Consider the following 27988-nt stretch of genomic DNA (forward strand, 5'->3'; position numbering starts at 1 on the left):
AGCACCTCTGTGAGTTTGAGACCAACCTGGTCTACAGAGCGAGTTCCAGGACATCCAGGGCTGCAGAGAGAAACTCTGTCTCGAAAAAGAAAAGAAAAACCAAAACAAGAAATAAAAATCAAGCAGATACCATACCTGGATACCTAGTATGGGCAGGGTTTAGGAAGACAGCCTCATGTAGAAGCAAACCTATGGATAGACAGCCCCTCCTGGGGGAGATCTCACAGAGGCCTTTCACGCCAGGTCTTGCAGCCACAATTTTGTGTCCTATGAGGGTCCCTTGCCTGACCTGTTATCCTGCCTCAGCCTTAAACACAAGTCTGGTTGCTCAGACATGGGGCAGCCCGCTCTGAACTGGCAGCTGGGCATGCCCCTGGCCTCAATCCTTTGGCCAGCTGGGCTGGATCCAGCAGGATTACTGTGGGGATTGGCCAAGGATGACAGGGTGAGGCTCGGCTGCTCCCCCACCCCTGGGATTCGTCTCCAAACAGACCTGTGAGTTCTAGAGCATGGGTGGGCTGGCCTGGAGAACAGCCAGGGCTGCAGGTTGCAGCTGGGTCAATGCCAGTGGAACCTGCAAACAGCCCGGGGGGACCTCAGTGGGCTCCAAGGAGGAAGAAAGAGGAGAAAAGGGGAGCCCCAAGGAGCCCCTGTGCCAGCCGCCGCCTCAGGTGGGCCTGCCACCGAGGGCCCTTTCTGGCCTTGGTGAGCAAGCCTCCAGCTATCTCCAGCTATCATTGGGATATGCCTGATCATCAACCGTCTGCTGCCAGTTGTACCAGAGGAGCTGTGGCCTGCCTGGCAGAGGCGCTCCTCTGGGTTGGAGGGAGCGTGGTAACGTCACCACAATGGCAGCTCAACCTCTTAGGTAAGAAAGGGCACAGAGCCGGTCCCTCCTGGAGACTGGCCAAAGCCCTGCAGGACCATGGGGTGCATAGCTTCCTAGGGTTTACAAAAGGCCTGGGTTCTCTCCTGCCTCCCACCGACCTCCCATTCCCTTGCATCTCCCTCTGGGATCTCCAGAAGTGTTGCCTCCTTGTTCCCAGCCAGAGAGACCCTCCACCTCCTTAGCAGAACTTGGAGGTCAAGTGGGGAGGGAGCCAGGCAGAACTGGATAGAGAGCCCCGGTTGTATGTGCTGGGAACTCACAGGTGGCTTTGGAACTCTTCTGAGGAGGGGTCTTTAATTTTATGGGGCAGTGATACCTTCAGCCTAGTTATTGGGGCATGCAGGTATAGATACCATGGCCTCTAGACGGTGTCAGAAGCCCCTGGACCATGTGGCATTGAACAGAAGGAAGAGGGCTGCTGGGTGGTCAGTGGGGAGGTTCAGGGCATCACAGGAAGTCACAGACACCCTGGTCAAGAATGTTAGATTCACCACTCCTAGCTCCAGGAGCGGAGGGTGCACATTCAGTTGCCTTTGTCTGGATCAGTAGGAGCAGCATCAGGAACTTGTCCCTGTCCCCAAACCCTGCCTCAAGTGCACCCAGCAGGCATACCTGTGTCCCCAAATTAGCTTTGTCCCCTAGAGAGTCCTGCCTACCTTGAGTGCTCACCCATGCCTACAATTCCCTTCTGCTTTTGGTCAATAATAGCTTCCTCCAGAAAGTGCCCCCTGGGCTGGCACCTCCAGAAAGTGCCCCCTGGGCTGGCACCTCCAGAAAGTGCCCCCTGGGCTGGCACCTCCAGAAAGTGCCCCCTGGGCTTGCACTACCTGTGGTTTTCTGCTCTGCCCACCCGGGGATACACTTGTGAGATGCAGTGCCCTCTGGTCTTGAGTTTTCTGTGTACAGATAGGAATGCAGCCTGAGGAAGAAGGCTTGGCCCTGGCCTGGACTCTGGAACGTGTGGACCTTTCCTGGGGTCAGGAGGCAGGTGGCTCTAGGAAAAAGCAGGTTGTGGATTTACACCCAGCACCTCAGCCTCCCAGTTTCGTGCCTTCCTATAGGGCCTCTCTCTGACATTGCTGTCCATGATACAGGTGATGCTCCTATGATACCGCAAGAAGGGGCAGCAGGCTCTCAGGGTGGCTCATGGCTGGGACTAGGAGCTAGGCTTGGTGCGTGGTGCATGGTGCCTAGGCCCACCTTGTGCCGAGTACAGGAGCGCCATGCACAATGCATTTGGGAATTGGCCTGGCCTCTGTTCCTGGACTCGGCTTGGCAGTCTAAGTGAAAGCCACTTAAGGTCTCATTGGTTTCTGGGACTGGCCATGCATTGCTGAATGTCCTCCCTGGTGTCTCAACCCACCTCATGCTTGGACAGGGCCACACAGGCACACAGGGCCCTTTGGAGAAAGGCAAAATTACCAGAGCTCTCATGGCTTCTGTCTGTCTGTCCGTCCGTCTGTCTGTCTGTCTGTCTGTCCGCCTGTGTCTAGTGGAACGATGCATGAGTGCCATGCAGGAGGGGACCCAGATGGTGAAGCTCCGTGGCAGTTCCAAGGGCCTGGTCCGCTTCTACTACCTGGATGAGCACCGCTCCTGCCTCCGCTGGCGGCCCTCGCGCAAGAATGAGAAGGCCAAGAGTGAGTGAACAAACAGCCCAGCGGAGGGGGTGGGTGGGCCTGAGCCTGGGAGTCGGCTCTAGGCTTCGGTGGTCTAGGGCTTCTGCAGTGGACTCTGGAATAAGGATTAGGAACAGGTCATATGGTCCTTGGGCGGCTGTGCCCTGGCAAGGCTCTGGGACTCCATGGGGACCGGATGTCACATGCTGAGGTCAGTGAGAAGCAAAGGGTTGTCAGGCCAGCTGAGGGGAGGACATTGTCCTGAAACCACAGAAGCCCACACAGTCTGGTACGCCAAGGGCAGATGGGAAGCCCAGGCTAACTTAGGCAGCATGGGTCAGGGCACCTGCTGTGGTTTGCGGGAGTCACTTGAATTGCTCAACTTGGTGGGAAGTTGGAATTGGGAGGTCTAGGATCAGGGAGAGACACCAGAGTCTCACAGGCTGTGAGAAGTGAATTCCTGAGATCCTCTGGCTTTACCAAGAGTGAAACCCAGGTATGCCAGGGAAGGTTCAGCTCAGCATTCACCAAGGATACCACTGTGGAGTCCCAGGAGACGGTCACTCTGCTAGGGTCCCGGAGGGCCCGTGTGAGAAAGAGTCCCATGGTGAAGTCATCCTGGGCTGAGTGACTTCTGCTGGCCCACATGTGTGAGCATGTGTGTGTGTATGTGCCTGAGTGTGTGTGTGTGCGTGTGTGTGTGCATGTGTGCACATGTGTGTGCCTGTATGTATTGTGCCTGAGTGTGTGTGTGTGTGCATGTGTGCGTGTGTGCCTGAGTGTGTGTGTGTGCACGTGCATGCGTGTGTCTGCACGTGTGCATGTGTGCATGTGTGTGTGCGTGCATGTGCGCCTGCATGTGTGAGCATGTGTGTGTATGTGCCTGAGTGTGTGTGTGCATGTGTGCGTGAGTGTGTGTGCGTGTGTGTGCATGTGTGCACATGTGTGTGCCTGCATGTATGTGTGCCTGAGTGTGTGTGTGCATGTGTGCATGTGTGCCTGAGTGTGTGTGTGTGTGTGTGCGTGCATGCGTGTGTCTGCACGTATGCATGTGTGTATGTGTGTGTGTTTTCCTTAAAGAGGAAAGGAGACTGTGGTCAACAGAACAGGACGAGGGGGGTCAGCCAAGCATACTGAGCTTTCACTTCTGAAGGGCAGGGGAGCAGAGGGGCCCCTCTGAGGATGGGCTTAGTGAGATGGTGAATTAGGGTGTCAGTTATTGAGGGCAAAGATGCAATCTGCTTAGCTCAGGGTGCTCTGGGTCTAAGGGGTAGGGGGACACTTGGGTCACTGGTGACCTTGTATCCCCCCACTTGCCCACAGTCTCCATCGACTCCATCCAGGAGGTGAGTGAGGGACGGCAGTCTGAGATCTTCCAGCGCTACCCGGACAGCAGCTTCGACCCCAACTGCTGCTTCAGCATCTACCACGGCAGTCACCGCGAGTCGCTGGACTTGGTCTCGCCCAGTGGCGAAGAGGCACGTACCTGGGTCACCGGCCTTCGCTACCTCATGGCTGGCATCAGTGATGAGGACAGCCTAGCCCGTCGCCAGCGCACCAGGGACCAATATCCTTGGGCTCCAGGGGTGGGGACAGACTCCAGGAGCAGACTCCGTTGTCCAGCTGGGTAGGAAGGGAAGACCAGGAGGGGTGCTTGGGCTGGGGACTCTTGCCTCCTAAATCTGGAGGGTGGAACAAGTAAGGCCAGGCCCGTGGACTGTGTTGGCCCCTAACTCAGCCCCAAAGTGGCTGAAGCAGACGTTTGACGAGGCTGACAAGAATGGGGATGGCAGCCTGAGCATCGGTGAGGTTCTGCAGCTGCTCCACAAACTCAACGTGAACCTGCCCCGGCAGAGGGTGAAACAGATGTTCAGGGTGAGTGCCAAGTGTCCAGGCTGCTGTGGGAGCATTTTCTGGGGTGACTGCAGGCTGCAGATGGGAAGCTGGGAGTGGCCAGCCAGGCCTGAGCTGTGGGAGGCTCCTACAGAGCCATGGATGCCATCCAGGGTGGGCAGTCGGGGACTTGAGGGTGTCACCTCCTGACATCTGTGCCCGGTACTGCTCTGCTGACTGTGGGCAGGGCACTGAGCACTGTGCATAGGCTATTCCTAGGGAGACCACGCGCTTAGAGGAGGCACCCAAATGCAGCCACACTCCGTTTGTTGGTCTCCTATGGTCCCTAGCCTTAAAGACCTGCATGGTCCAGCAAAGAGCTGACCTGGTAAGCAGCAGCTCTTGGTAACCACCCTGATGTTAGGAGTTATGAAAATGCATCCTTCAGCCACGCACAGCCTTTATTGTCTGTAATTAGTTCTGTCTTTTGGGAACCTCCGTGGGAGAGAAACTCTTACACTGGCAAGTCCTGGTTTGGGGCAGGAATGGGCTGAGCCAGCAAACCCAGATCTTTGACCTTGTTTTCTTGCTGTAGCCTGGAAAGGGGTTTCTGTGGGCATGGATGCCAGACCTGTCCCTAATGTGCACACATGTACGGACACACACGCACACACGCATGCACACAAACATGTGTGCACACACGTACGTGCGCGCACACATGCGTGCATACACACGTATGCACACACACATACGCACACACATATGCGTACACACACACACACACACACACACACACACATACACACACGCTCTTGACCTGACAGCTCTGCTGTGTCTGGCCCTCAAAGGTTCCTGTGTGTGCACTCATGCTAGACGGGTGGCCATGCTCAGCTGCAGCAATGACAGCGACTAGCGGGGTCTCTGTGTGAATGACGGGCGGCTAGCAGGACACTCTCGACTGCCCACTGAGGACTGTGGGAATGTTCGCTGCCCTTCTGAAGGCCCCTGTTGGGTCAGTCAGCTGAGCAGCGGGGCCTAGCAGACAGCTTATATCTGATGGGAGTACTCCCCATTCTTTACTGCCTGCACTGAGCCATTCTTAACCCTTCCAGGACAGCTGTGGGCTCAGCCTGCTTTTCTCAGGGTGAGGATGCACTAAGGACCAGGCAACAGGTAGAACAGGATTCTGGGCTCAGAGCACCCTGGGAGGAAAGAGGTGGGAAAACATCCTGGGTAGGCTGTGTGCTATTGGAGGGTTTAAGCTCCAGGCCTCGGTTGGAGCTACTCCATGTGGTATCACTCCCAAGTCTGTGCTTCCCAGCCCATTGTAAGAGGTCAGGTCTCTGGGTGCGGATTAGTTCCCGGGGTCTGTCTGGGTGATCTCAGACCTACCTCCTCCAAATTGTCTATAAGAAGGAAGCCCTGGACGGAGACCATGACCCGAGAGGCAGCAGCTGGGGTGTGTGGTGGGATGGAGCTTCAAGGTTGGGTCTGGAAAGGAAGTTGTGGGGTTCTTGCCCCCGAGACATGGGCTTACACCTCGGCTCACACAGCTCAGGCTTAGCAGCCTTTATCTGTGGTGGTCAGCCAGCCACAAAGATCCCAAGCCTCCCTACCCACGCAGGGTCCCGTTAGGCCAAGCACCTCATGGTAACCTCCATAGGCACTTGGAACCCCAGGATGGGAATGGTGCCCTCCGCAAGACTCAGGTCACTCTGATAATCAGTGTTGTGATGGTCTGGATCTGTTTAGTCAGAGCAGAGGCCTGTGAAGTGGATACAGTGGCTGTGACATAATTTCATTAAGTCTAAAATAAGATGGGAATGAGGGTCAGTGCACTGGTCCTCAGGTTTAATGGCCCAAGAGTATCTTTGGGCTAACCAGGGCGCAACCCAGAAGAGGCTTGGCAAGAGGTGATTTGGGTGGCTTCCTTTCCGTGCTGCCAGGGCTCCACTTGGGTTAAACAGTCAGTATCAGACTGGGTTCCTCCTGTCTTGCCTAGGGACCCTCTTCAGTCCATGATATCCAGGGGAAAAGAAGCCGCTGGGTTAATATGAGTGCCCAAATGTGCAGGAGCCTCCATGAGGCCCTACAACTGTGGTGTGGAAGATTTGGTGATGCCCATTTGCCGTGCCACAGAGGACATATCTAGAACTTCTATAGAGGCCCAAGGAGTCAGCCAATGTCTACAGACAGCTGCTGACTGGCATCTGTATGCCTAGATCTGGGATGACGAGTCACAGGATAGAACCTGACTTAGGGCCCATGGTCAGTGGAGGACGAGAACCAAACCTTGGATAAGCTGTGGCTGGCATCCTGGCAACTCTGTGGTGGTTCTATGCCATTCGGGCCACCCCAGTCCTGTACTGGGCACTGTCCCCGGCATTAAGCCGTGGTCCCCTTGGGATAAACTCCCTACAGAAAGTGTCTGCCCACAGGTCCTTGCAGATCTAAAGCCCAGTCTTTAGAACTCAAGCAGCCTCTTCTTGGGCCAATCCTGAGCCCCTGGGGACATTGTTAAGTCCACTTCAATCCTTGGCATCCTTATTTTCTGAATCTTCCCTTAGCCTGGGCCCGGGATTTGCACTGCCTCAAACGTCAGCATCCTAGGGAATGGCACTTTTGCTAGATGCTTCTTATGCCTATGAAAGTTGGGAAGAAGTCATGCTTCCTTGGGCCCCCCGTGGAATGGTTCCTGGGGGTATCTTGTGAGCCCCCCCTTTTTTTTTTCGACAAAAGGAAGACAGTGACCGAAAGCACTTTTCTACTATTGATACCTGAGCCAGGACACTGCTGGGTCCCCCGGGGCCCTGAATGTTTCCTGTCAGAGGGCGGGTGGCCAACTGTAGCTGCAGGTGTAGGCACAGAGCCCAGAGTGGAAGACACTCCAGCGAAAGCCTTCAGCTCACAGGCAGGGTGTTGGTGTCTACAGCTTGGGTGACAGTGGGGTTTGGTTACAGGTTGGCCTTGCACGGCATGGTGAATGAGAGGGGTGGTGCCCATCTGTGCTTTTTCTGGTGGGAGGAGGGAAAGGGAGCTGTTGGAGGGGTGCCCTGGGTAGCGACAGAGGAAGGGAAGCTGGGCTGGAGACCAGGAGTAGGAAGTTGCAGCTCCGGTGGTGATCTGAAGTTGGGCGTTACAGGAGGCAGACACAGACGACCATCAGGGGACACTAGGTTTTGAGGAGTTCTGCGCCTTCTACAAGATGATGTCCACTCGCCGAGACCTCTATCTGCTCATGCTGGCCTACAGCAACCATAAGGACCATTTGGACGCCTCTGACCTGCAGCGCTTCCTGGAGGTGGAGCAGAAGGTGAGGCCAGCCTGAAGCTGTGTGGCTGGTGGGTGTGGCTGGAGGGTGTGGCTTCAACTTCAGCCTTAGTTTCTGCCATCACGAGTTCAGAGATTCATAGCAGAGTAGAACTGAGCCTTTGATATTGCCAGACAAGTGAAGAAGCTTACAGTTTCCTCACAGGCAAGGGGCCCTCTGGTCAGCTCCATCCTGGCATTGGGTCTCCACCTGAAGCCTCCAGAGGGTCACACCTGCCCTTGGCAACAATTTCGTACTGAGTGTTTCATGGGCTGGGGTTTCATGGCCTGGCCTTTGAGAACCACCCTTCTCCATGCTGGTCTAGACACACGTCCTCCCTGATTCCAAATGTGGCCTCCTGCAACTACCTGTCCCTTCAGCAAACACTTAAATACCCTAGGACTGTTTACCTTGACCCCAGGAAGTCAGTCCACCAATAGGAAAGCAACAGAAAAGTCAGGTGCCCCTAAGCTCTGCCCTGGTGCCTAGACCATTCACGTCTACAGCCTCAGAGCCCACCCCCTCCCACCTTAGGACAGGTCTGGGCACCCTATGGGGTGCTGGCAGGGACGTGGAGGCCAAGCCTTACAGAGAGAGCACTTCCATGGAAAGTACCGTAGCTTGTGGCTCCCTCTGGTGGCACCTTGAAGTCAAGGGTCTTCCTGAATCTTCCCAGGAAGAGGGCATGCCTTGGGGCGTAGGTACCGGCTGGGACTTGCTCAAGACCCTCAGTTTTGCTCAATTGAGTGCTCAGAGCCCCCTTTACAGTGACTGACCATGTACGACCATAGCAAGGAGAGGACTAGGTAGGTGAACAGCAGCCGTGAGCTTGGGGTTTGAGGTTTGGTTCCTGGCTCTGCTCAGGATTGCCCCCTCCCCACCACCATAGCCTACCTCACTCCACAAGGTTGCCCCAAACCCAAGTGTCTTCGTTTCTTTCCTATAGCCGTGATAAAACACCCTGACAGCCGGGCGGTGGTGGCGCACGCCTTTAATCCCAGCACTCGGGAGGCAGAGGCAGGCGGATCTCTGAGTTCGAGGCCAGCCTGGTCTACAAGAGCTAGTTCCAGGACAGGCTCTAAAAACTACAGGGAAACCCTGTCTCGAAAAACCAAAAAAAAAAAAAAAAAAAAAAAAAAAAAAAAAAAAAAAAAAACAACAAAAAAAAAAAACAAAAAAACAAAAAAACACCCTGACAAAAGCAACTTAAAGGGGGGCTGGAGAGATGGCTCAGTGGTTAAGTGGTTAAGAGCATTGCCTGCTCTTCCAAAGGTCCTGAGTTCAATTCCCGGCAACCACATGGTGGCTCACAACCATCTGTAATTAGGTCTGGTGCCCTCTTCTGGCCTGCAGGAAGAGATGTAGACAGAATATTGTATACATAATAAATAAATTTTTTAAAAAAGTAACTTAAAGGGAAAAGGATTTATTTGGCTTACAATTCCAAGTTATAGTCCACAGAGACAGGGAAGCAAGTCAGAGTCAGCAGCTTGAGCAAGCAGGGCCGCATGGTTTCCACAGTCCAGAGCAGAGAGCAGTGAGTGCATGTATGTGTGTGCTCAGCCTGCATTCTCTGTATTACACAGTCCAGGGTTCCTTTCCTGGGGATGGTCCCACCCACAATTAAGATGGATCTCCCACAGCAATTAACATGAAGACAGTCTCCTCCACAGCTGTCCCCACAGCCTATCTAGACAAGACATCTCATGGAGACTTCTTTTCCTGGGGACAGTTCACCCTTGGGGTACCCCCACACCTTCAGGCTTTCCCCCCTAATGCCATGGCTGGATCCCACCCTATGGCAGCCGTATTTCCCCCCTCAACTAGAGAGTAACCCCAAATTCGTGTGACTCGCAGTTCGCTGGCTGCCGAGTTCCAGGTAATGTGGCATGGACCTTCTGGTGGTCAGTGCCTAAGCCCTTAAGCCACCCTTGCCGCGGTCAGTCTCCATGCGGTGATCAGAGAAAGGGCAAGGAATGGTGATGGCGGCAGGAGGAAGGGGGAGCTGCCTGGCGGTGGCCCATGCTGTGACTAAACGGCCTTGCCTCTGCTCTGGCCTAGATGAACGGTGTGACCCTTGAGAGCTGTCAGAATATCATCGAGCAATTTGAGCCTTGCCCGGAAAATAAGAGCAAGGGAGTGCTGGGCATTGATGGTGAGTGGGGTGCCGGGCGTGGATGGTGAGTGGGGGGTGCTGGGCGTTGATGGTGAGTGGGGGGTGCCGGGCATTGATGCTGAGTGGGGGGTGCTGGGCGTTGATGGGGAGTGGGGGTGCCAGGCATTGGTGATGAGTGGGGGGGTGTTGGGCATTGATGGGGAGTTAGCTCTTCTGGAGGATGATGGGAAACTCTTGGGGCAGCTGCACGCCTGTGGGGCAGGTAGTTCCGAGCTGCGCCCAGTGACAGATACACCGTGCCACACTCCCGTGCTCCACTGCAGGCTTCACCAACTACACGAGGAGCCCCGCGGGTGACATCTTCAACCCCGAGCACCACGGAGTGCACCAAGACATGACACAGCCCCTGAGCCACTACTTCATCACCTCATCCCACAACACCTACCTCGTGGGGGACCAGCTCATGTCCCAGTCTCGGGTAGATATGTACGCCTGGGTCCTGCAGGCCGGCTGCCGCTGTGTGGAGGGTAAGCGCTCCCGGACTCCGCCGCTGTGTGGAGGGTAAGGGGTAAGCGCTCCCGGACTGCGCGCCCTCCAGCGCAGAGGACCAGTCTTGGCTGCAGATGGCGCCTCCTTCGGAAAATGGGCTGGACTTGAGGAGCCATGGGGGCCTCTGGCAGGCTTCCTTCTCTTGTCACTGAGAGAGCAGACCCCCGCCCCCCACACACACCATGGTTGGAGTCCAGGGACCCAGCCTTCCTAGGCTCACACAGCCAAGCCGCTTGGGCTAACCTGGCTCTGCTTGCCCACAGTGGACTGCTGGGACGGGCCTGATGGGGAGCCTATTGTGCACCATGGCTACACTCTGACCTCCAAGATCCTTTTCAAAGATGTCATCGAAACCATCAACAAATATGCCTTCATCAAGAACGAGTGAGTGGCCAGGTCTTCTGGGGGCTGGCTCCTGTGGCAGGCAGGCGAAGGGCAACCAGGGTCTGGGTCTCTTTCCTTCCCTGCGTTTCCCCGTGGGCTGTGACTATAATATCCAACTCTCTGAGGAGAGTGGCAGGGGTGAGAGGAAAGGTTGTGGTACGTGTGGGAACAGACAGCAGGATGATCGTGTGCCGTAGCCTATCCACATACACTTAGTGGCAATCTCTGACCTCAGCCACCCATAGACATGACAATCCAAGTACTAATTACCCCCAGGAAACCACTCTGTGTCCAGACTCAATTTGCCGTCACTCAACTGTGGCCATAGAAGCTGCTGAGAAAAAAAATCCAATTTGCTATCTGGAAATAGAAGACATTACCTTGTCTAAACAAGACTCTGAAGCAGGGGAGGGGCTGGTGAGATGAGGAACCAGGTGGATTCAGGGAACAGAAGCAGTTTCGGGGGCAGGTATCTATCTGTAAGGCTCTCGGGATCGTGGCCGAGGAGGGTGCTACAGCTCAGGGGCCGCTGGGATGCATAGATGTCCTGTGACCGACTGGGGGCTGTTTCTGTGAGCCGGCATCATATTCCCCTCAAGGCCCCTGCTCTGTCTGCCCTTTCCACGTCACGCGATCGCCTAGTTCTTGTTCTGGACACCTAAGTTTTCCAAACAGGTCATGATTGCCTTTCGGTAGAAATCAAAGTCAGATGTGTATACATACTGTTAAAAATAAACAAACCGCACAAGCAAAGCAGAGCATTTAAAAAAGCTCCACCTCACATGCTTCATTCTGCACCGAGCAGGCAGCAACTGTTGTGCTTGGTGGTGCATGCCAGGCTGAGGTCTCCATTCTGCACAGAGCAGGCAGCAACTCTTGTGTTTGGTGGTGCATGCCAGGCTGAGGTCTCCATTCTGCACAGAGCAGGCAGCAACTCTTGTGTTTGGTGGTGCATGCCAGCAGGCTTAGGTTCCTTCCTGGGACCCCTGTCAGGACTCGAGGGCCATCTAGCTCAACAAGGTTGTGTTTCTCACAGTTTATTCATTATTCTCCATTATTTAATACATGCCATATTCAAACCATGACTTTTTCAAACACCCTACTTTCCAGGAGTTTATGGTTGCCTTTGTTTTTTTTTTTTTTTTTTCTCACGCTTTCTTTACTCATCTCCCAAAATTTCTCAGTTTCTTTCCTACCCATTTATTTACTTTTCAGAGTTCTTGTTGGGTCACCTCTTAGAGCAGATGGCAGATCTTTTACCTAACTACTTAATGACCTATTCCACCATTCGAAGGTATAGGTGGCCTGTATGCCTACAGACGTGAGGCCTAGTCATGCTCTTGTCTTGGTACCATAGGTACCCAGTGATCCTGTCCATTGAGAACCACTGTAGCGTGGTTCAGCAGAAGAAGATGGCCCAGTATCTGACCGACATCCTGGGGGACAAGTTGGACCTGTCCTCAGTGAGCAGTGAGGACGCCACTATGCTTCCTTCTCCACAGATGCTCAAGGGCAAGATCCTGGTGAAGGTGACTTTGCTGGGGCCACCACTGTGATGGCCTGGGGCCAAGCTGGAGAACTGCAGTACCTATAGACAGATTGGGGGGCACTCACTCTTGGGATGACCATATCATCTTGGGAATTACAGTATCTATAGACAGATTTTGGGGGGCACTCACTCTTGGGATGACCATATCATCTTGGGAATCACAGTATCTATAGACAGATTTGTGGGGGACACTCACTCTTGGGATGACTATATCATCTTGGGAATCACAGTATCTATAGAAAGATTTGTGGGGCACTCACTCTTGGGATGACTATACCATCTTGGAAATTAAAGTATCTATAGACAGATTTGGGGGCCACTCACCCTTGGGATGACCATATAATATTGGAGAATTACAGTATCTATAGACAGATTTAGGGGGCTACTCACTTTTGGGATGACCATATCATCTTGGGAGTTACAGTATCTAAAGACAGATTTTGGGGGACACTCACTTTCGAGATGACTATATCATCTTGAGCCACTTCCCTTATATGCCCGCTGCCACAACAGCAACTGGCCTGGTTGTCCAACCCCAACCCACTTGATGGCCTGAGACTCCAACAAGGAGCTTGAAGAAGGCCCCCTCCCTAGTGCAGTTTCTCCCGTGGGTACCAGCTTCTGGTTTCCTGTACCCCCTCTCCCAGGGGAAGAAGCTCCCTGCCAACATCAGCGAGGATGCGGAAGAGGGCGAAGTATCTGATGAAGACAGTGCCGATGAGATAGAGGACGATTGCAAGCTCCTCAACGGGGATGTGAGTGGGGGCCAGGCGCTCTGATGGGGTCCTAAGTGGGGAGCCCGCGGTCCCCCAGGGGATGAGCCAGGCGCTCTGATGGGGTCCTAAGTGGGGAGCCCGCGGTCCCCCAGGGGATGAGCCAGACGCTCTGATGGGGTCCTAAGGGTGGGAGCCTGTGGTCCAAGGGGATGAGCCAGACACTCTGATGGGGTCCTAAGTGGGGAGCCCGTGACCCCCGAGGGGATGAGCCAGGCGCTCTGAGGGGGTCCTAAGTGGGGAGCCCGTGACCCCCCAGGGGATGAGCCAGACACTCTGATGGGGTCCTAAGGGTGGGAGCCTGTGGTCCAAGGGGATGAGCCAGACACTCTGATGGGGTCCTAAGTGGGGAGCCCGTGGTCCCCCAGGAGATGAGCCAGATGCTCTGATGGGGTCCTAAGGGTGGGGAGCCTGTGGTCCCCTAGGGGATGAGCCAGACACTCTGATGGGTGTCCTAAGGGTGGGGAGCCTGTGGTCCCCCAGGGGATGAACCAGACATTGATGGAGGTCCTAAGGGTGGGGAGCCCGCGGTCCCCCAGGGGATGAGCCAGACACTCTGAGGGGGTCCTAAGGGTGGGAGCCCGTGGTCCAAGGGGATGAGCCAGACACTCTGATGGGGGTCCTAAGGGTGGGAGCCCGCGGTCCCCAAGAGCGGCCTCTTGTCCTGGTTGACAGGAAGAGTGACAGCTGGGAGGGATGGACATAAGGTAAATGCCCATGTGGTATGCAAAGCTGCCTAGCTTCTGAGGTTGTCTATGCTATGGTCTGTTTGTCTGCCGCCTACTTGGCCCTCTGATAAGAGACGTGAGTCTCCTGTCCAACCAGCAGGCCAGCCACACAGCTACCGCTGTCCCACTCTGGTGTCCATTGCTAGGCTGGCTCTTAGATTTTGTCTGTGGTGCTGGCCTAGTCCTCTTGGCCGTCCAGTGAGTGGAGGCACCACTGAGCAGGGGGTGGGGGTGCACCTTGGGTTCCACCTCAGCTGCCTTGTCAGTCCAAGCTGGACTCTGGGTAGCATGCCCAGTCACCCCGGGCCCAGCACCAGTACCAGCTTCAAGGCCAGCTCCAGTGCTGAGACCTCCTGTGTGGTGGGCCCCTCTAGCGGTCACCTCCACTTCAGCTTGTCTGGACCAGGGCTGGGGGCTGTGGAGGGGGCCTGAGCGGTCCGCAGGAGCCTCTGCTGTTGGGGCTGGGGGTTGGGGAGCTGAGTGGAGACAGGCTCTGTAGCTGACATCTCTCCTCTGGGCATTGCTCATCCACTGCTCTGAGCAAAGACTTTATTTTCCCCCGAGGAGTCGTCAGATGAGAAAATAATTGTGCAGGAGGCCTCCGGGCCAGAGTCAGCTAATTGTTTTAGAAAACCCTGAGACAGCAGATTCTTCCTATTTTGGGTGTGCCTGCACATGTCTCTGGCTGGCCCAGGATGGTGACAAAAACTTATGACTGTGACATCCTTAATGGCCACTCCATCCTGAGCACCCAGGGAGTCCTGAAGTCCCAGATTGAGGTCTTCCCTCAAGCGTTCCAAGTACATCGGTGTCTCACTGGGCTTATCTTAGAGAGTGCACCCAGCCAGGGTTTGCGGTTTCTCCAGTCTGCCCTGTCCCTACTGTCCACTTGACATGTATGGTGGCCAGTGTGTAGGTCCCATCCTCCTCCACCGGGATCCCCCAGGCAGGACCATGCTACTCTAGGGACCGCATGTGTCTGGGTTTTAGTGCTGTCCATAGCTGTCCAGGGAAAATCACATTCTCTGCACTGAGACTCAGGGGATGTATAGGGACTATTGATGGTTGCCCCCTCTGCTGCTCACCGGAGTGGGGATAGATGCCAACGGGCTGACCTCTGGCTGCGGCAGGCCTCCACCAATCGGAAGCGTGTGGAAAACATTGCTAAGAAGAAGCTGGATTCTCTAATCAAGGAGTCCAAGATCCGCGACTGCGAAGACCCCAATGACTTCACTGTCTCTACGCTGTCCCCATCTGGAAAGCTCGGGCATAAAGCAGAGGCCAAGAAGGTGAGACCTGTGTTGCTGACACATGCTCCTCCAACAGCCAGTCTGCGGGCTGAGTGAGGGCCCCAGAATATGTGGTAGTAAATGTATATACATATACAGGTGCTAGTATGCAAGATATATCTATAAAGCTATCCATATACACACCTGTGAGTACACCTGCACTGTGCTCAGACCGGTACATACATATACCTGCATCTAAACACACATACGCACAACGCTTGTGCATATATACCTGCATGCCCACTCACAGACATACACCTCAGCACATACACTTGCATGCATACATGTACATATGCATGCTTGTGTGCTTATACTGCACAAGACTCATACATGTGCACATACCTACACACATATCTATACACACTCCTCTGCACATGTCTGTACAACACTCACACATGTTCACATACCTGCATACATTCCTGTGCACACTCATGTATTTGTATGTAGACCCATGGGGTCCTATGACTGCTCTCAGAGAGGCTTTGAGCATTGCCTATCTTGGTGAGGGCTTCGTGGGTGACAGAGGGGTGGACATCAGGATCTCAGGGCCCAGCCAGTCCTGGGAACTGCCCACTACCTGAAGCAACTCACAGATATGTGGGGAAATACAGAGAGCATAGCCTTCAGAGACTGTCCTGGCAGGTTTGGTGGGGTGGAGGCAAGAGCCAGACAGGCTGAGCCAGACGGTGCAGTCAGTGGGTGCACCTCTGGAGGGTGGCAGCAAGCCAGGCTTGAAGGACAGGTACACTAGACAGTGGCCTGAGTAAAAGATTCATATAGCAGCTGGCAGGTTGGGCAGCTGGCCTCACAGCTGAGCAGGGCGTCTGCAGGGTGAGAGATGGCTGGAACAACTTCCATTGCCTGGGAGCCTTCCTTCCCCTCCCCTTCCCATCCCCATCACTCTTTGCTGCTTCCAAGGCTCTTGGGAGGGCCGGAAGGGGGCCTGTCCCTGATGAACAGGGTCGTTGGCTGCTGTATTTTTAGAGGTGTGTTTGTTTCCACCCACAACACTGGAGGGCTTAGCATAGCTGTATGATAGCCCCGTGCAGGTGGCTCACACAGGTCCTGTGCATGCAGCCTTCTTTTTATTTTTAGCTCCCAGATATTTGAGCAGGAGAGGCTAGCCTGCCTGATGCTTTGCCCAGCGTTTGCTAGCAGAGGCTGAATGGAGGTGGGGCCCTGCAACGGGTCCAACCCTAGTGAGGGGCTAACAGGAGTTCTGCTTTTCTTGGCCAACACGAGGGAACCTGGGTACAGGAGCACAGCTTGGCCCCTACTGTGTCTTTTGTTAATAACTGTGCTCAGGGAAAGCTTCTTGGAGAAGGAGAGGAGGAGGGGGAAGAGAGGAGTTCCTTTATTGAGATACACAGGTTGGAGGAGAGGCTGGGACCCCCAGCCTGACAATATCACCAGGCTGTGACACAGCCTGTACAGGACAGACAGAAAGGGCACACGTGATGAAGCTTGCTGAGCTAGGGGCTGAAGAATCCTGGCACAGGACACTGACTAGCCAGGGAGCTTCTTGGCCTGCAGTCCAGATGGAGGGGTGGATATCCGTGCCTCTACCATGAGGGTTTCTCTGTAGCTTTGGACCCTGTCCTGGCACTAGCTCTTGTAGACCAGGCTGGCCTCGAACTCACAGAGATCCGCCTGTCTCTACCTCCTGAGTGCTGGGATTAGAGGCGAGTGCCACCACCGCCCAGCTAGCTTCGGAGTTCTTGTGAGACAGCAGGAGGGTTTGGGAGTAGCTTGTGACTACGAAGGTGGGGCAGAGGAGATTCCCCTACTAGCAGTTAAGCATAACTCCAGAGGCTGCAGAACAGAACTACTGGGGCCCTGTCCCTCAGGTTGGCCCCAGAAAAGGATCTTTTCTGCTGAGGGTGGAGGCTTAACTCCTGTCCTTGTCTGTGGAGATGACCCTGCCCCCTGCCCCATTGCTGCCTGTACTACTTTGCCTTGAGCGTACCCCATGATCAGCTGCTCACAGCCCCCCCAGGGTGGCCAGGCCAAGCTGCATATGTGTGGTGCTTCTGCAATGGTGGTGGCTGTTAGCCTCATCATGTGAACTCTGGCTGGTGAGAACACACCTGTGTGGTTAGTGTGCACTTCTCCTAACTTGTATGCATATTTTGGTCATTCAAGCTTGGTGATGACAACAGTTTGAACACTACTTGAAAAGCCCAGAAACATGCCAGCCTCATGATGTTCTCAACACGAGTATGGCTTCTAGGGCTTCTCCCACTGCATGTTCCCAAACTAAGAGGAAAATGGACTATCGTCATTGGGGGCTGATAGGCTGAAGAAAGGATTGCAGGGCACAGATAAACCTGGTACCTCAGATACTGGGAATCTGGCTCTGGACCTTGGAAGTCTAGTGGCTGGAAGGGCCTGGCTAACATGGCCACAGGGTCACTCTGGGCATCAGAAAGGGCTAGCCACATCTGGTCCTGACCCTCCAGGAGGGAAGAGGAGGAATTCTATGTGAAGGCAGCTGCCAGCAGCTCCAGGTAATCATCACATCAATAAGATCAGCAACAGGGGGAGCTTGATGATGCCAAGGTGGAGCAGCCGAGGCAGAAGAGAGCATGGGGAAACATCAGCCGTTTCCTGAGACAGTGGGGGAGAACTGAGAGTTCTCTGTGGTCACAGAGACCACAGTTGCTCACACCGTAAAGACCACTCTTTGCAGTATGAGTAAGTGTCCATGATGTATGCAGGGGTGTGTACATATGTGTATGGTGTGTACAGGAGTCCGCAATATGTGCAGAAGTTCACAGTGTGTGCAGGGGGCCAAGGTGTGTGCAGGGATCCGTGTGTGTGTGTGTGTGTGTGCAGGGGTCCATAGTATGTGTGTGGGTCCATACTCTGTTCAGGTGTCTGTAGTGTGTGGAGGTGTCTATAGTATATGAAGAAGTGTCCATATACATGTATAGGTGTGTCCTTGGGCTAGTCAGTAGGGCTGTCTGTGGTGTGTGCAGTCACATCCATGCTATGTGCAGATATGACCTGTGCATGTACGGGATACACAGCGTGGTGCACGGACAGTTTTCACACGTGTAGTATAGGGATACATGCTGCATGTCTCTTGTACTGACACCCTTCTCTAGCAAGGATCACCAGCTGCAGGTCCACGCTCCAGTGCATCTGATAGAGACCATCCTCTACCTAGGCCAAGGAACCAAATCAGATGGGGCACCCCCTGACTAGAACTCTCCTGAGTTCCCAGGTGTCCATGCAAGAGTTGTGGGGGAGTGAGTGAGGATAGCCATAGCGATCTTAGAGAAGCATGCATACAGTACAGTTGTTTGATGTGAACAAGCCTTCAGGACTATGGTCCTGGGCCCCAAGGGCAGGGCCTGGGAGGACCACTGTGCCCACCCTGTACTTTCCAGCCTCACATAGCTGGATCTTGGATTATTCACCTAAGTTGTGTAGAAATCGGCTGGGGCGTTGGGGCTTCAAGGGTTTTCAGAAAAGGATTATGTATGCAGAGGCCGCTGAAGACTATTCCAGATGTGAGCTGCACCTTATTATGCAGCCTCCATCCGTGATAAAGGAATTTGGAGCTGGTTACTTGGTTTAAACTATACATCATTGAAGCTGGTGTGGGCAGATGAGTCAATGCTGCTTCTGACCCAAGTCCAGTCCTTCAGGCATCTTCCTGGTAGCTGTGTTTGGCTCTCCCAAATCATTGCCTTGCTCCCAGACCTGGTCAACTCTGCTCTCTCCAGAAAGGCCTTCTGGGGCCACCCGGGAGCCATCCTGCCCTCCCTGGCTGGTCAGAGATTGGGTTCAACTCCTGTCTGCCTCTCAGGGTCAGAGTAAGGTCGAGGAGGATGTGGAGTCAGGGGAAGACACCGGGGCAAGCAGGAGGAACAGCCGTCTCCTCATGAGCAGCTTCTCCAGGCGCAAGGTGAGCAGAGATCCTGGGCTGGGGTGTCCCATCTGGGGCTACTTTCATCCCTGTACCATTTGCTTGCTGTGGTTGGGGTCAGTGTCCCAAGGTCAGGAGCTCTGACTACTGCCCTCCCTTGGCCCACGCTGGCCAGTGTCTGGGATTCAGATATCCCATGACTGTCTGAGAGTCCCCCGGGGCCAGGGCACTGCAGATACCTCTGTGGGTACAATGGGGTAGGAGCTCAGAAACCTGGGGGCGAATAGCCCCTGCCCTGCACGTTCTGGCTTGACGCATGGCTTCTCAAGTCCCGATTCTACCTCCTCGCACAGAAAAAAGGCAGCAAGATAAAGAAGGTGGCCAGCGTGGAAGAAGGGGATGAGAATCTGGACTCCCCAGGAAGCCAGAGCCGAGGGTCAGTGCCCTGCACAGTATGTGTGTGTCCCTGAGTGCTGGGCAGACACGGACAGAGGGCTGGTGTGGAATTCCATGCTCCACTTTCATTCTGAACACTTAAGTAACGAGAAAGTGAAGCTGCTGTCCAGGCATCTGCGGAAAGGGTTGTGAAACAGGATCAGCCTAGTTAGGGTGGTGGTGGTGGGGCTGGTCCTAAGGATCCGCCATCTCCTGGGCACAGATACTACCTGCCCCACCAGACTGCAGTTATTCCTCCACCCGTACATTCCCTTCAGGGGCAATGTCTGTCTGTCTCCGTGCCTCCTACACCCTGTAAGAGTGCCACTTGCTTCCTATAGCACCTTAGAGAGTTTTGGGGTCTCATACCTATTAGTCCAGCTCGGAGCTTATCTTCCCCACAGTGGGCTCCCCTCTCTTCAGCCCCTTTCCTTCTCCTTCCAGGCTCTGTTCTATCTTTCTGTGTCACAACCAGCCTCTCCCCCACCATTTTGTGTCTGCAGTCCCAGCTCTGCCATGACACGCTGCTAAGACACCATCACTGGCCAATTTCCCTCCTGCCCAGAACCCTTCAGAAGCTCATATTCCTTACAGCACCCCTTGGCTAGGCAGGCATCCCCAGCCCTGGTCTTGTACATAATTAGGGGCAGCCAGGGTCTTTGTCCCAAAGATCCCCTGAAGGCTTCGTAACAGTCCATACTCAGCAGACACATTCCCATAGCCTCATCACTGACAGGGGGGCTCCTGTCCCCCCACCCTCCTGTGAATACCAGGGTGGTAGGTACATAGAACAGAGGGTACTGAGCGACCAGGACACAGGAAGGTGTTTTCCTGCTGGGGGTGAAATGAACCTTAACTATTGTCTATAAGTCCCAGGTTGGCTGGGACATGTGATCTGGGGGAGCCTGAGTGGAAGAGCCAGAAGGCTGGCTGGGACTGGACGGGAGGGGTGTAGCCACAGGGTCCTGAGCAGCCCTGCCACACCCTCATAGGACTGCCCGGCAGAAGAAGACCATGAAGCTGTCGCGAGCCCTCTCGGACCTAGTGAAATATACCAAGTCTGTGGGCACCCATGACGTGGAAATGGAGGGTGAGGGCCATGTGGAGGGTGGGGCCAGGCAGGTCAGCTGTGGGGTGCAGGCTGGTGTACTCACGCCTGGCTGGTCTGCGCCCCAGTGGCATCCAGCTGGCAGGTGTCGTCCTTCAGCGAGACCAAGGCCCACCAGATCTTGCAACAGAAGCCTGCCCAGTACCTGCGCTTCAACCAGCACCAGCTCTCACGCATATACCCCTCCTCCTACCGTGTCGACTCCAGCAATTACAACCCGCAACCCTTCTGGAATGCTGGCTGCCAGATGGGTGCGTGCATGACTGGGACGCAGGGTGGGATGGTGAGGAGGGCAGCTCTGAAGGCCCGGGGTGACGTGAGGAACACCCTGTCTGTCCCTGCACCGCTAGCACGTGTGCTGGGCTCCCGGTCCCAGAACTCATGCGGAACGGCGTGTGAACATCACTGACCCACACAGACCTTCTCTCTTCCCTTCAGTTGCCCTGAACTACCAGTCCGAGGGGCGGATGCTACAGCTGAACAGGGCCAAGTTCAGTGCCAACGGCGGCTGTGGCTACGTACTCAAACCCCAGTGCATGTGCCAGGGTGAGGGGCTCAGGCTGGGGTGGGCTCCTGTGCAGCTACCCTGGATACTGGGGCAGTGGGTGCACAGAAGAGGGGAGGGGAGGGCTGAGACTGAACTACCAGGACACTGGAAGGTTAGGTTAGCTATGTCAGGGGCCTGAGGGTGGGGATTTAGGGCCCTGGGCTCTAGGCTGCATGAGATTCAGGACTTGTCTGGGGCCCTGGTGTGCTCTAGGAGATGGAGGCTCAGGACCAGTCCTTGGTGGGCACGCCAGGAGCCGTCCATAGCATTCTCCCAGCATGCCACACGCGTACTGCCGTCTTGTGATGCCTCTCTCAGTTGTCTTGAGCTGTCTCGCTGCATGGTGCATGCACCCTTGACACTAGCAGCCTGAGCAAGTCCCCACCTTCCCTGTGACCAGGGTCACCTGCCCCCACTATGATGCACCAGTCCCATTCCAGGCCAAAGCTTTCTGACATCCCCATGGGGCTGTTTCCCACCAGAGCCGCACACACCGATAGTTAGGGGTTTGTGCCATAACCTGGGTGTTTGGCTTACACCTGTGTCCTCTCAGGTATCTTCAACCCCAACTCTGAGGACCCCCTGCCCGGGCAGCTCAAGAAGCAGCTGGCCCTGAGGATCATCAGCGGCCAGCAGCTGCCCAAGCCACGGGACTCAGTGCTGGGTGACCGCGGAGAGGTAGGGGCAAGCCCGCATGGGCACAGTGGGTGGTGGGAGGGCCCGGGACCCTGGTGCCACCACTCACCCTGTCCCCAGATCATCGACCCCTTTGTGGAGGTGGAGGTCATCGGGCTCCCCGTGGACTGCAGCAAGGAGCAGACACGAGTGGTGGACGACAACGGTGAGGAGGGCACCAGATGCCAGTGTGTGCCCACGGCTGCCACAGACCCCAGTGGGATATGAGGGCCTGACCCCAGAGGAAGCAGTCAGGGCCACCTGCTGGGGGCCCAGTATCCTGTCCACTCTGGGGCCCCTTAGGCGCCAGTCATTGGTTCCAGCTTCTGCTGATTCTGTCCCCACGATCTCTAGGATTCAATCCCATGTGGGAGGAGACATTGGTGTTCACTGTGCACATGCCCGAGATTGCACTTGTACGCTTCCTTGTCTGGGACCATGACCCCATTGGACGTGACTTCATTGGCCAGAGGACACTGGCCTTCAGCAGCATGATGCCAGGTAGGGAAGAGGCCCAGGCCTAAAGACCTTTGAGGAAAGCAAGAGTTGGCAGGGTAGGGAGGTGGGGACTTTGATGACTGGTGACCCTGTTGCTCCAGGATACCGCCACGTGTACCTAGAAGGGATGGAAGAAGCCTCTATCTTCGTACATGTGGCTGTCAGTGACATCAGTGGTAAGGTGAGTGTTGCCTCCGAGTCCTCCCATAGCCACAGGAACGACAGTACCAGCCCCTCGCTCCCACCCAGTCCACTTCTGGGGCTAGGGCCTGGCAATCACCTCTCTGGGTCTCTTCCTCAGTCTTTGATGTGGGCTATTGGGAAGTGCTGACCCTGGATACCACCAGTGCTGCCTCTGCCTCCCAAGGGGTTTGGGGCATCCAAGTGTGCAAAGCGTCCCTGTCCCAGGATGGACTTCCCTTGTGCCCACCTCCTTGCCCTCCTCTGTTGCCAGTGCCAGTCTCCATTTTCCTCAGTGCCCTCCTATGCCCTGTACATCTGGGAGTAGACAGAAAACCGTGACCTCTCCCGTGGCTTTTCTTGTCCCGAGTATCCTATCCCTCTGCTTCCTAGTCCCTGAAAGGGATCTACCTGCATTTGCCCACTACCTGGCCCTTGGGTCCCCATCCCATGTGCCCTGCCCCAGGTCAGAGCAGGAACAGTTCTCAATCTGTGGAGTCCAACTGTCTGGGTTCTAAGTGGGGTCTGATACACCCTTAGGGTACAACTTGATGCAACCAACCCTTGAGGGCCTGTAACCACAGTAAGTGGGTCCTGCTGGGCCCACCCCTGACTGCATGGGCCCAGACGAACTGCAGGTGTCCTGTTCTATGCCACCACCCATCCATCTGTCCTGTGTCTGCCTGTCTCTGAGGGCCAAGGGCTGGGTAGGCCCTGCTCTGGCTGCCATGGCCACCTCACCTGCCTTCACTCTGTCTCTTTGGTCTTGCAGTCCCAAGCCTACTTTTAGAAGCTCAGCCTTGTTAGGAGTCTCAAAGGTACCCGGCGCCGCGGGACGGTGTAGCCCGCCGCCCCACCTGCATGCCAGGCCGCGCCCATTAGCATCCGTGATTCTTGGTAGCATTTTGGAGACTTGTCAGCTCATGTGACATGGATCATGACACGGTTCTGGGGTTTCCTGGGCCATCCTCAGCCAGAGAGTGGCATTTACGAGGCAGATCCAGGATTCAGCCAAGGCCAGGGGCCTGTCCTAACTTCCTGTCCACCCTCTGCCCTCTCCCCTGCCACCGAAGCTCTCTCCAACACAGCCCTGCAGGTCCTTGCCTGCCCTTCCCTTCTGTCTGCCTATGCCGTCAGTTCTCAGCCTGTCTAGCTCTCTCCTCAGTCTGTGCTAGGGTCTGAGTTGGGGTGGGGGTTACCCAACAGGTGCTCCAGCTCGAATCCTGGATCTCCTTCTAAATGGCTTTCCAACCATGTTCACCAAATTGCATTGGATTTGGGATCTTGAATCAGGATGCTGATTCAAGTGCTGGCCATTTTATTGCCTCTGCAGAAGGGTCCCTGGCCGCCAGGCCCCGGGCCGCTCCAACGCACGAGCACGGCCCATCTCGGGGGAACGATGGGTGTTGTTGGTGGGATGTGTATAGCATGTGAGGACCCCTGTGGCCTCTGCCCTCTAAAGAGGTAGCTGCATATACTCTCCAGCAGTGACCTATGCAGAGGGGAATGCAGGATGGGACTGGGCACTGGTCAAATGCTGAGCCAGCCTGGAGGAGTCTGCCTGGGGGAGTTCAAGAAGGCTTCCTAGAAAGGCAGCCTGCTAGGAGGCAGAAGTACCTGGGAAGTAGGGAGGCAGAGCCCAAGGGAGATCAGGCCTTCCAGGCTGCTGCCACACAGGGCAGGGTGAGTGTGACCCACAGCGGCAACAGACCCCAACTTTTCTCTCTCCCCATAGCTGGGAGCCACAGCCCTCAATTCCTAAAGGCTGGGACAAGTGGGTGGCCAGGGTGTAGGGATTGCGGTCTGCCCTTGAGATAACGCGGGGATGGTTCTCGAGCCTCCCTCCCAAGTTTGGGAAGGGACACATTTGTAGTCTGAGGGATGACGTCGTGTTGTCCTTAGTAGAGTTGCCAGGAAACCCTTCTCCCTGTATGTGGCGCTCCAATGTGCTCTTCTGGCAGTCCATGACACCCACAGGCTCAGAGCCTCTGGAGAGCCAGTTCTCCACTGCAGCCAGACTTGGGACAGGTAGGCCAGGCACCGGTTATGTGGGCTCCTTCTCTTGTAGGTCAAGCAGACTCTGGGTCTAAAAGGTCTGTTCCTGCGCGGCCCAAAGCCAGGCTCACTGGACAGTCATGCTGCTGGACATCCCCCGCCCCGGCCCTCCGTTAGCCAGAGGCTCCTACGGCGTACAGCCAGTGCCCCAACCAAGAGCCAGAAGCCAAGTCGCAAGGGCTTTCCAGAGCTGGCCCTGGGCACACAGGACGCGGGTTCTGAGGGGGCAGCTGATGACGTGGCATCCCCTAGCCCCAACCCAGCTCTGGAGGCCCCTACTCAAGAGAAGTCAGGCAGCAGCAGTCCCCGAGGTAAGGCACCGGCGGGAGAAGCAATGGAAGAGAGAACCCCGGCACAGGTGCGGTCCCCGCATGTCCCTGAAGGCCCCGGACCTGCAGGGATGGCCGCCACATGCATGAAGTGTGTGGTGGGCTCCTGCGCTGGGATGGACATTGAGGGCCTACGAAGGGAGCAGCCGCCCAGCCCTGGGACTGCGGGCAGCCACACGGCCATCAGCCAACAACCCCGGGCCCGGGTGGATTCACTGGGGGGCCCTTGCTGCAGCCTGAGCCCTCGAGCCACCCTGGAGAGAAAGAGAGAGGCCCCCAAGGGTCCTAGGGCTCGGCGGCAGGGTCCAGGCAGTGGCTCTGTGTCCTCGGACTCCAGCAGCCCAGGCAGCCCGGGCAGCCCCAAGGTGGCCCCCTGCCAGCCAGAGGGTGCCTACAGGCAGCAGGGGCCACTGCAGGGAGAGATGAACGCCTTGTTCGTTCAAAAGCTGGAGGAGATCAGGAGTCATTCCCCCATGTTCTCCACGGGTAAGGCCCGCCATTCCTCCGCGTCCCGTGTGCTGCACACACCGCTGCACACCTGGCATGCCTAGGCAGTTCGTGCCTGCTGTGTTCTTGTGGCTCTGCTTCACCTGCTCCATCAGCTTAACCTGCGGCCTATCTGCCCCATAACCCTCCCCTCTGCCCTGCACTTTGGAGGGGTGGGGAAGAGGGCAGTGTGAGTCACCTTGGCTTTTCTGAGGGCTGCATGCTGAGGAACCTAGGGATGTCCATCCAGCCCTCAGTAAGGGCTTCCCTGATGCCTTGCTGGCTGCCCCGGCTGGGTGCCCTGATGACGGGGTCTGACAGGGTCTAAAAGGGTTCCAGCTCCTAGCCCTGCCCACCCTCCAGGGCCAGAGTCAACGATGACTCTGTACTTCAGTCCCTTCGGGAAAGTCTGATGCCAGTTGGTCGTGGTACCAAAGGGTATCCCTTGGAGTCTCCTCCGAGACCAGGCTAGAAGGTGCTCAGAACACAGTGCTGAGAGAAGCTCCCAGGGGCCCGTACTGCCCAGATGGCGGCGCTTAGCATCTCTGTCTGACCACCTGCCGTCTGGGCTCACAGTTCCTGGCCTGCCCCTTGTCAGCAGCAGTATGAGGGAACTGGACTGAGCTGGTCACCTGAGCCCTAGCCTGGCGGGAGGGGGCCTGCCTGCTTCCATTGCACTCCTGCTCCTGCCCAAACTCATTGTCCGTCTGTCTGTCTGCTGGCCCACCCCACACTGACCATGTTCTCCTTTCTGTCCCTGCTCCCTGTGCTGCTTCCATAGTTAGGGATTGAGACCCGCGAGTGCCAGGTAACAGGCCCGACCCCTGTGTGTCCCCATGCTGCCCTAGCCCAGGGAGGGCCAGGCCTGGCCTGCCTGCAGCCCTGTGGACCCTGTGTGGGGCCCAGGCACCTCTCCTCTGACTTTAGCGGGGAGGGGGAGGTACTCTGAGAGCCATATTATATTGTATAAATGGAGACGCCTAGCTGCTGGGATATCCTGGGATGGGCTGGCCCCTAGGCTTGGCTCAACACTCATTGATGAATCCATAATCTCTCTCTCTCTCCTCTCTCTCCACCTTCTCCTCTCTCTCCCTTTCTCCCTCTTCTGTCTCTCTCCTCTCCCTCTCCCCCTCGTTTCTCCTCTCTCTCTCTCTCTCTCTCTGTCTCTCTCCCCCTCTCTCTTCTCTCTCTTCCCTCTCCTTTCTCTCCCCTCTTCTCTCCCCCCTCTTCTCTCTCTCTTCCCTCTCCTTTCTCTCCCCTCTCCCTCTCTCCCCCTCTCATTTCTCCTCTCTCTCTCTCTCTCTCTCTCTCTCTCTCTCTCTCTCTCTCTCTCTCTCTCTCTCTCTCGTTCCGTTCCACTTCTGTCTCTAATCCCTCCTTGTCTCCATCCCTCTCCATCCCTCTCTGTCTTGTTTCCCGTCTCTTCCACTGCAGATACTCGCCTCTTCCCCCTGCAGCGGCCCATCTCCCCCCTGTGCAGCCTGGAACCCATTGCTGAGGAACCAGCCATGGGCCCTGGCTCCCCACTACAGGCAGCTGTCCCCACAGGTCCTTCTCAGGAAGGGCCCCAGTGCCCTGTAGAACCAGGAGCCAAAGTGACCAGCCCCCAGCGAACAACTCTGGGAGCTTTTGGAAACCTCCAGCTCCGGACTGGGGGCAATAGGGACAATGAAGAGCCACCCCCAAAACCACACAATGGTGGAATCCCTAGTGGGCCACGTGAGGGGACCTCTGGCAGACAGACTGACAGCAAGAGCCGCTCCTGGGCCCTAGGCCACCCGCCAGTGGTTAGAAGGTCCAAGAGCGAGGGCCAGGTGCCCTTGGAGCCTTCTCCCATGCCGGCAGTGTACTCAGACGCTACAGGCACTGACAGGTTATGGCAGCGGCTGGAGCCTGGCAGTCACCGGGACAGTGTGTCCTCATCCTCCAGCATGTCATCCAACGACACTGTCATAGACCTCTCATTGCCCAGCCTGGGCCTTTGCCGCAGCCGAGAGAGCATGCCGGGGGGCTCCTTTGGACGCCTGACCCCACGGCCCTGCTTGGCCTCAGCTGCCCGTCCTGACCTGCCTCCTGTGACCAAGAGCAAATCGAATCCCAACCTGCGGGTTGCTGGTGGGCTGCTTCCCGTTCCCGATGAGCTGCAGCCCCGGCCTCTTGCCCCACGGCTGACTAGCCTCCACCCACGGCCACCCTGGCATCACCTCCCCTTGGTGGGCCTACAGGACTGCCCAGCGTCTGCCAAGTCCAAGAGTCTGGGGGACCTGACAGCTGACGACTTTGCTCCCAGCTTTCAGGGCAGTGCCAGCAGCCTCAACTGTAGCCTGGGTGTGGTGCATCAGGAACTGGAGCCAGGGTTGAGGCGAGACACCCTCACAGAGCAGCTACGCTGGCTCACTGGCTTCCAGCAAGCTGGGGACATCACATCACCCACCAGCTTGGGCCCAGTTGGGGATGGGCCTGGAGGGGGCCCCAGCTTCCTAAGACGATCCTCCTCCCGCAGCCAGAGTCGTGTGCGTGCTATTGCCAGCCGGGCCCGCCAAGCTCAGGAGCGCCAGCAGCGGCTAAGAGGCCTGGACTCACGAGGTCCCCCCGAGGAGGAGCGGGGTACCCCCGAGGGCGCCTGTTCTGTAGGCCACGATGGCTATGTGGACGTGCCAATGCCCACCAAAGGGGCCCCTGAGCAGGTGTGTGGTGCTGCTGAGGGCCAGCTGCTGCTCAGGCTCTGACCCTGCCTGACTCAAACTCGAGCCCTTCCCTGT

General features: G+C 56.2%; 1 protein-coding gene across 1 annotated transcript; it reads left to right on the forward strand.

Moving 5' to 3' along the window:
- The first annotated feature begins 509 nt into the window (after nucleotides 1-509).
- Plch2 (phospholipase C eta 2) lies at nucleotides 510-27955 on the forward strand. Its single transcript, XM_038334074.1, is given in 23 exon segments — nucleotides 510-710; nucleotides 712-868; nucleotides 2383-2529; nucleotides 3832-4094; nucleotides 4255-4383; nucleotides 7484-7654; nucleotides 9713-9806; nucleotides 10091-10294; nucleotides 10580-10700; nucleotides 12058-12229; nucleotides 12897-13004; nucleotides 14881-15039; nucleotides 18854-18952; nucleotides 19267-19349; nucleotides 20341-20438; nucleotides 20525-20707; nucleotides 20895-21002; nucleotides 21557-21681; nucleotides 21760-21844; nucleotides 22033-22179; nucleotides 22278-22357; nucleotides 24425-24722; nucleotides 26661-27955. Coding segments are annotated over 23 exon segments (4527 nt in total).
- The last annotated feature ends 33 nt before the right edge of the window (nucleotides 27956-27988 follow it).

This window comes from Arvicola amphibius, chromosome 6 (genome assembly GCF_903992535.2).
Source record: "Arvicola amphibius chromosome 6, mArvAmp1.2, whole genome shotgun sequence".
NCBI lineage: Eukaryota > Metazoa > Chordata > Mammalia > Rodentia > Cricetidae > Arvicola > Arvicola amphibius.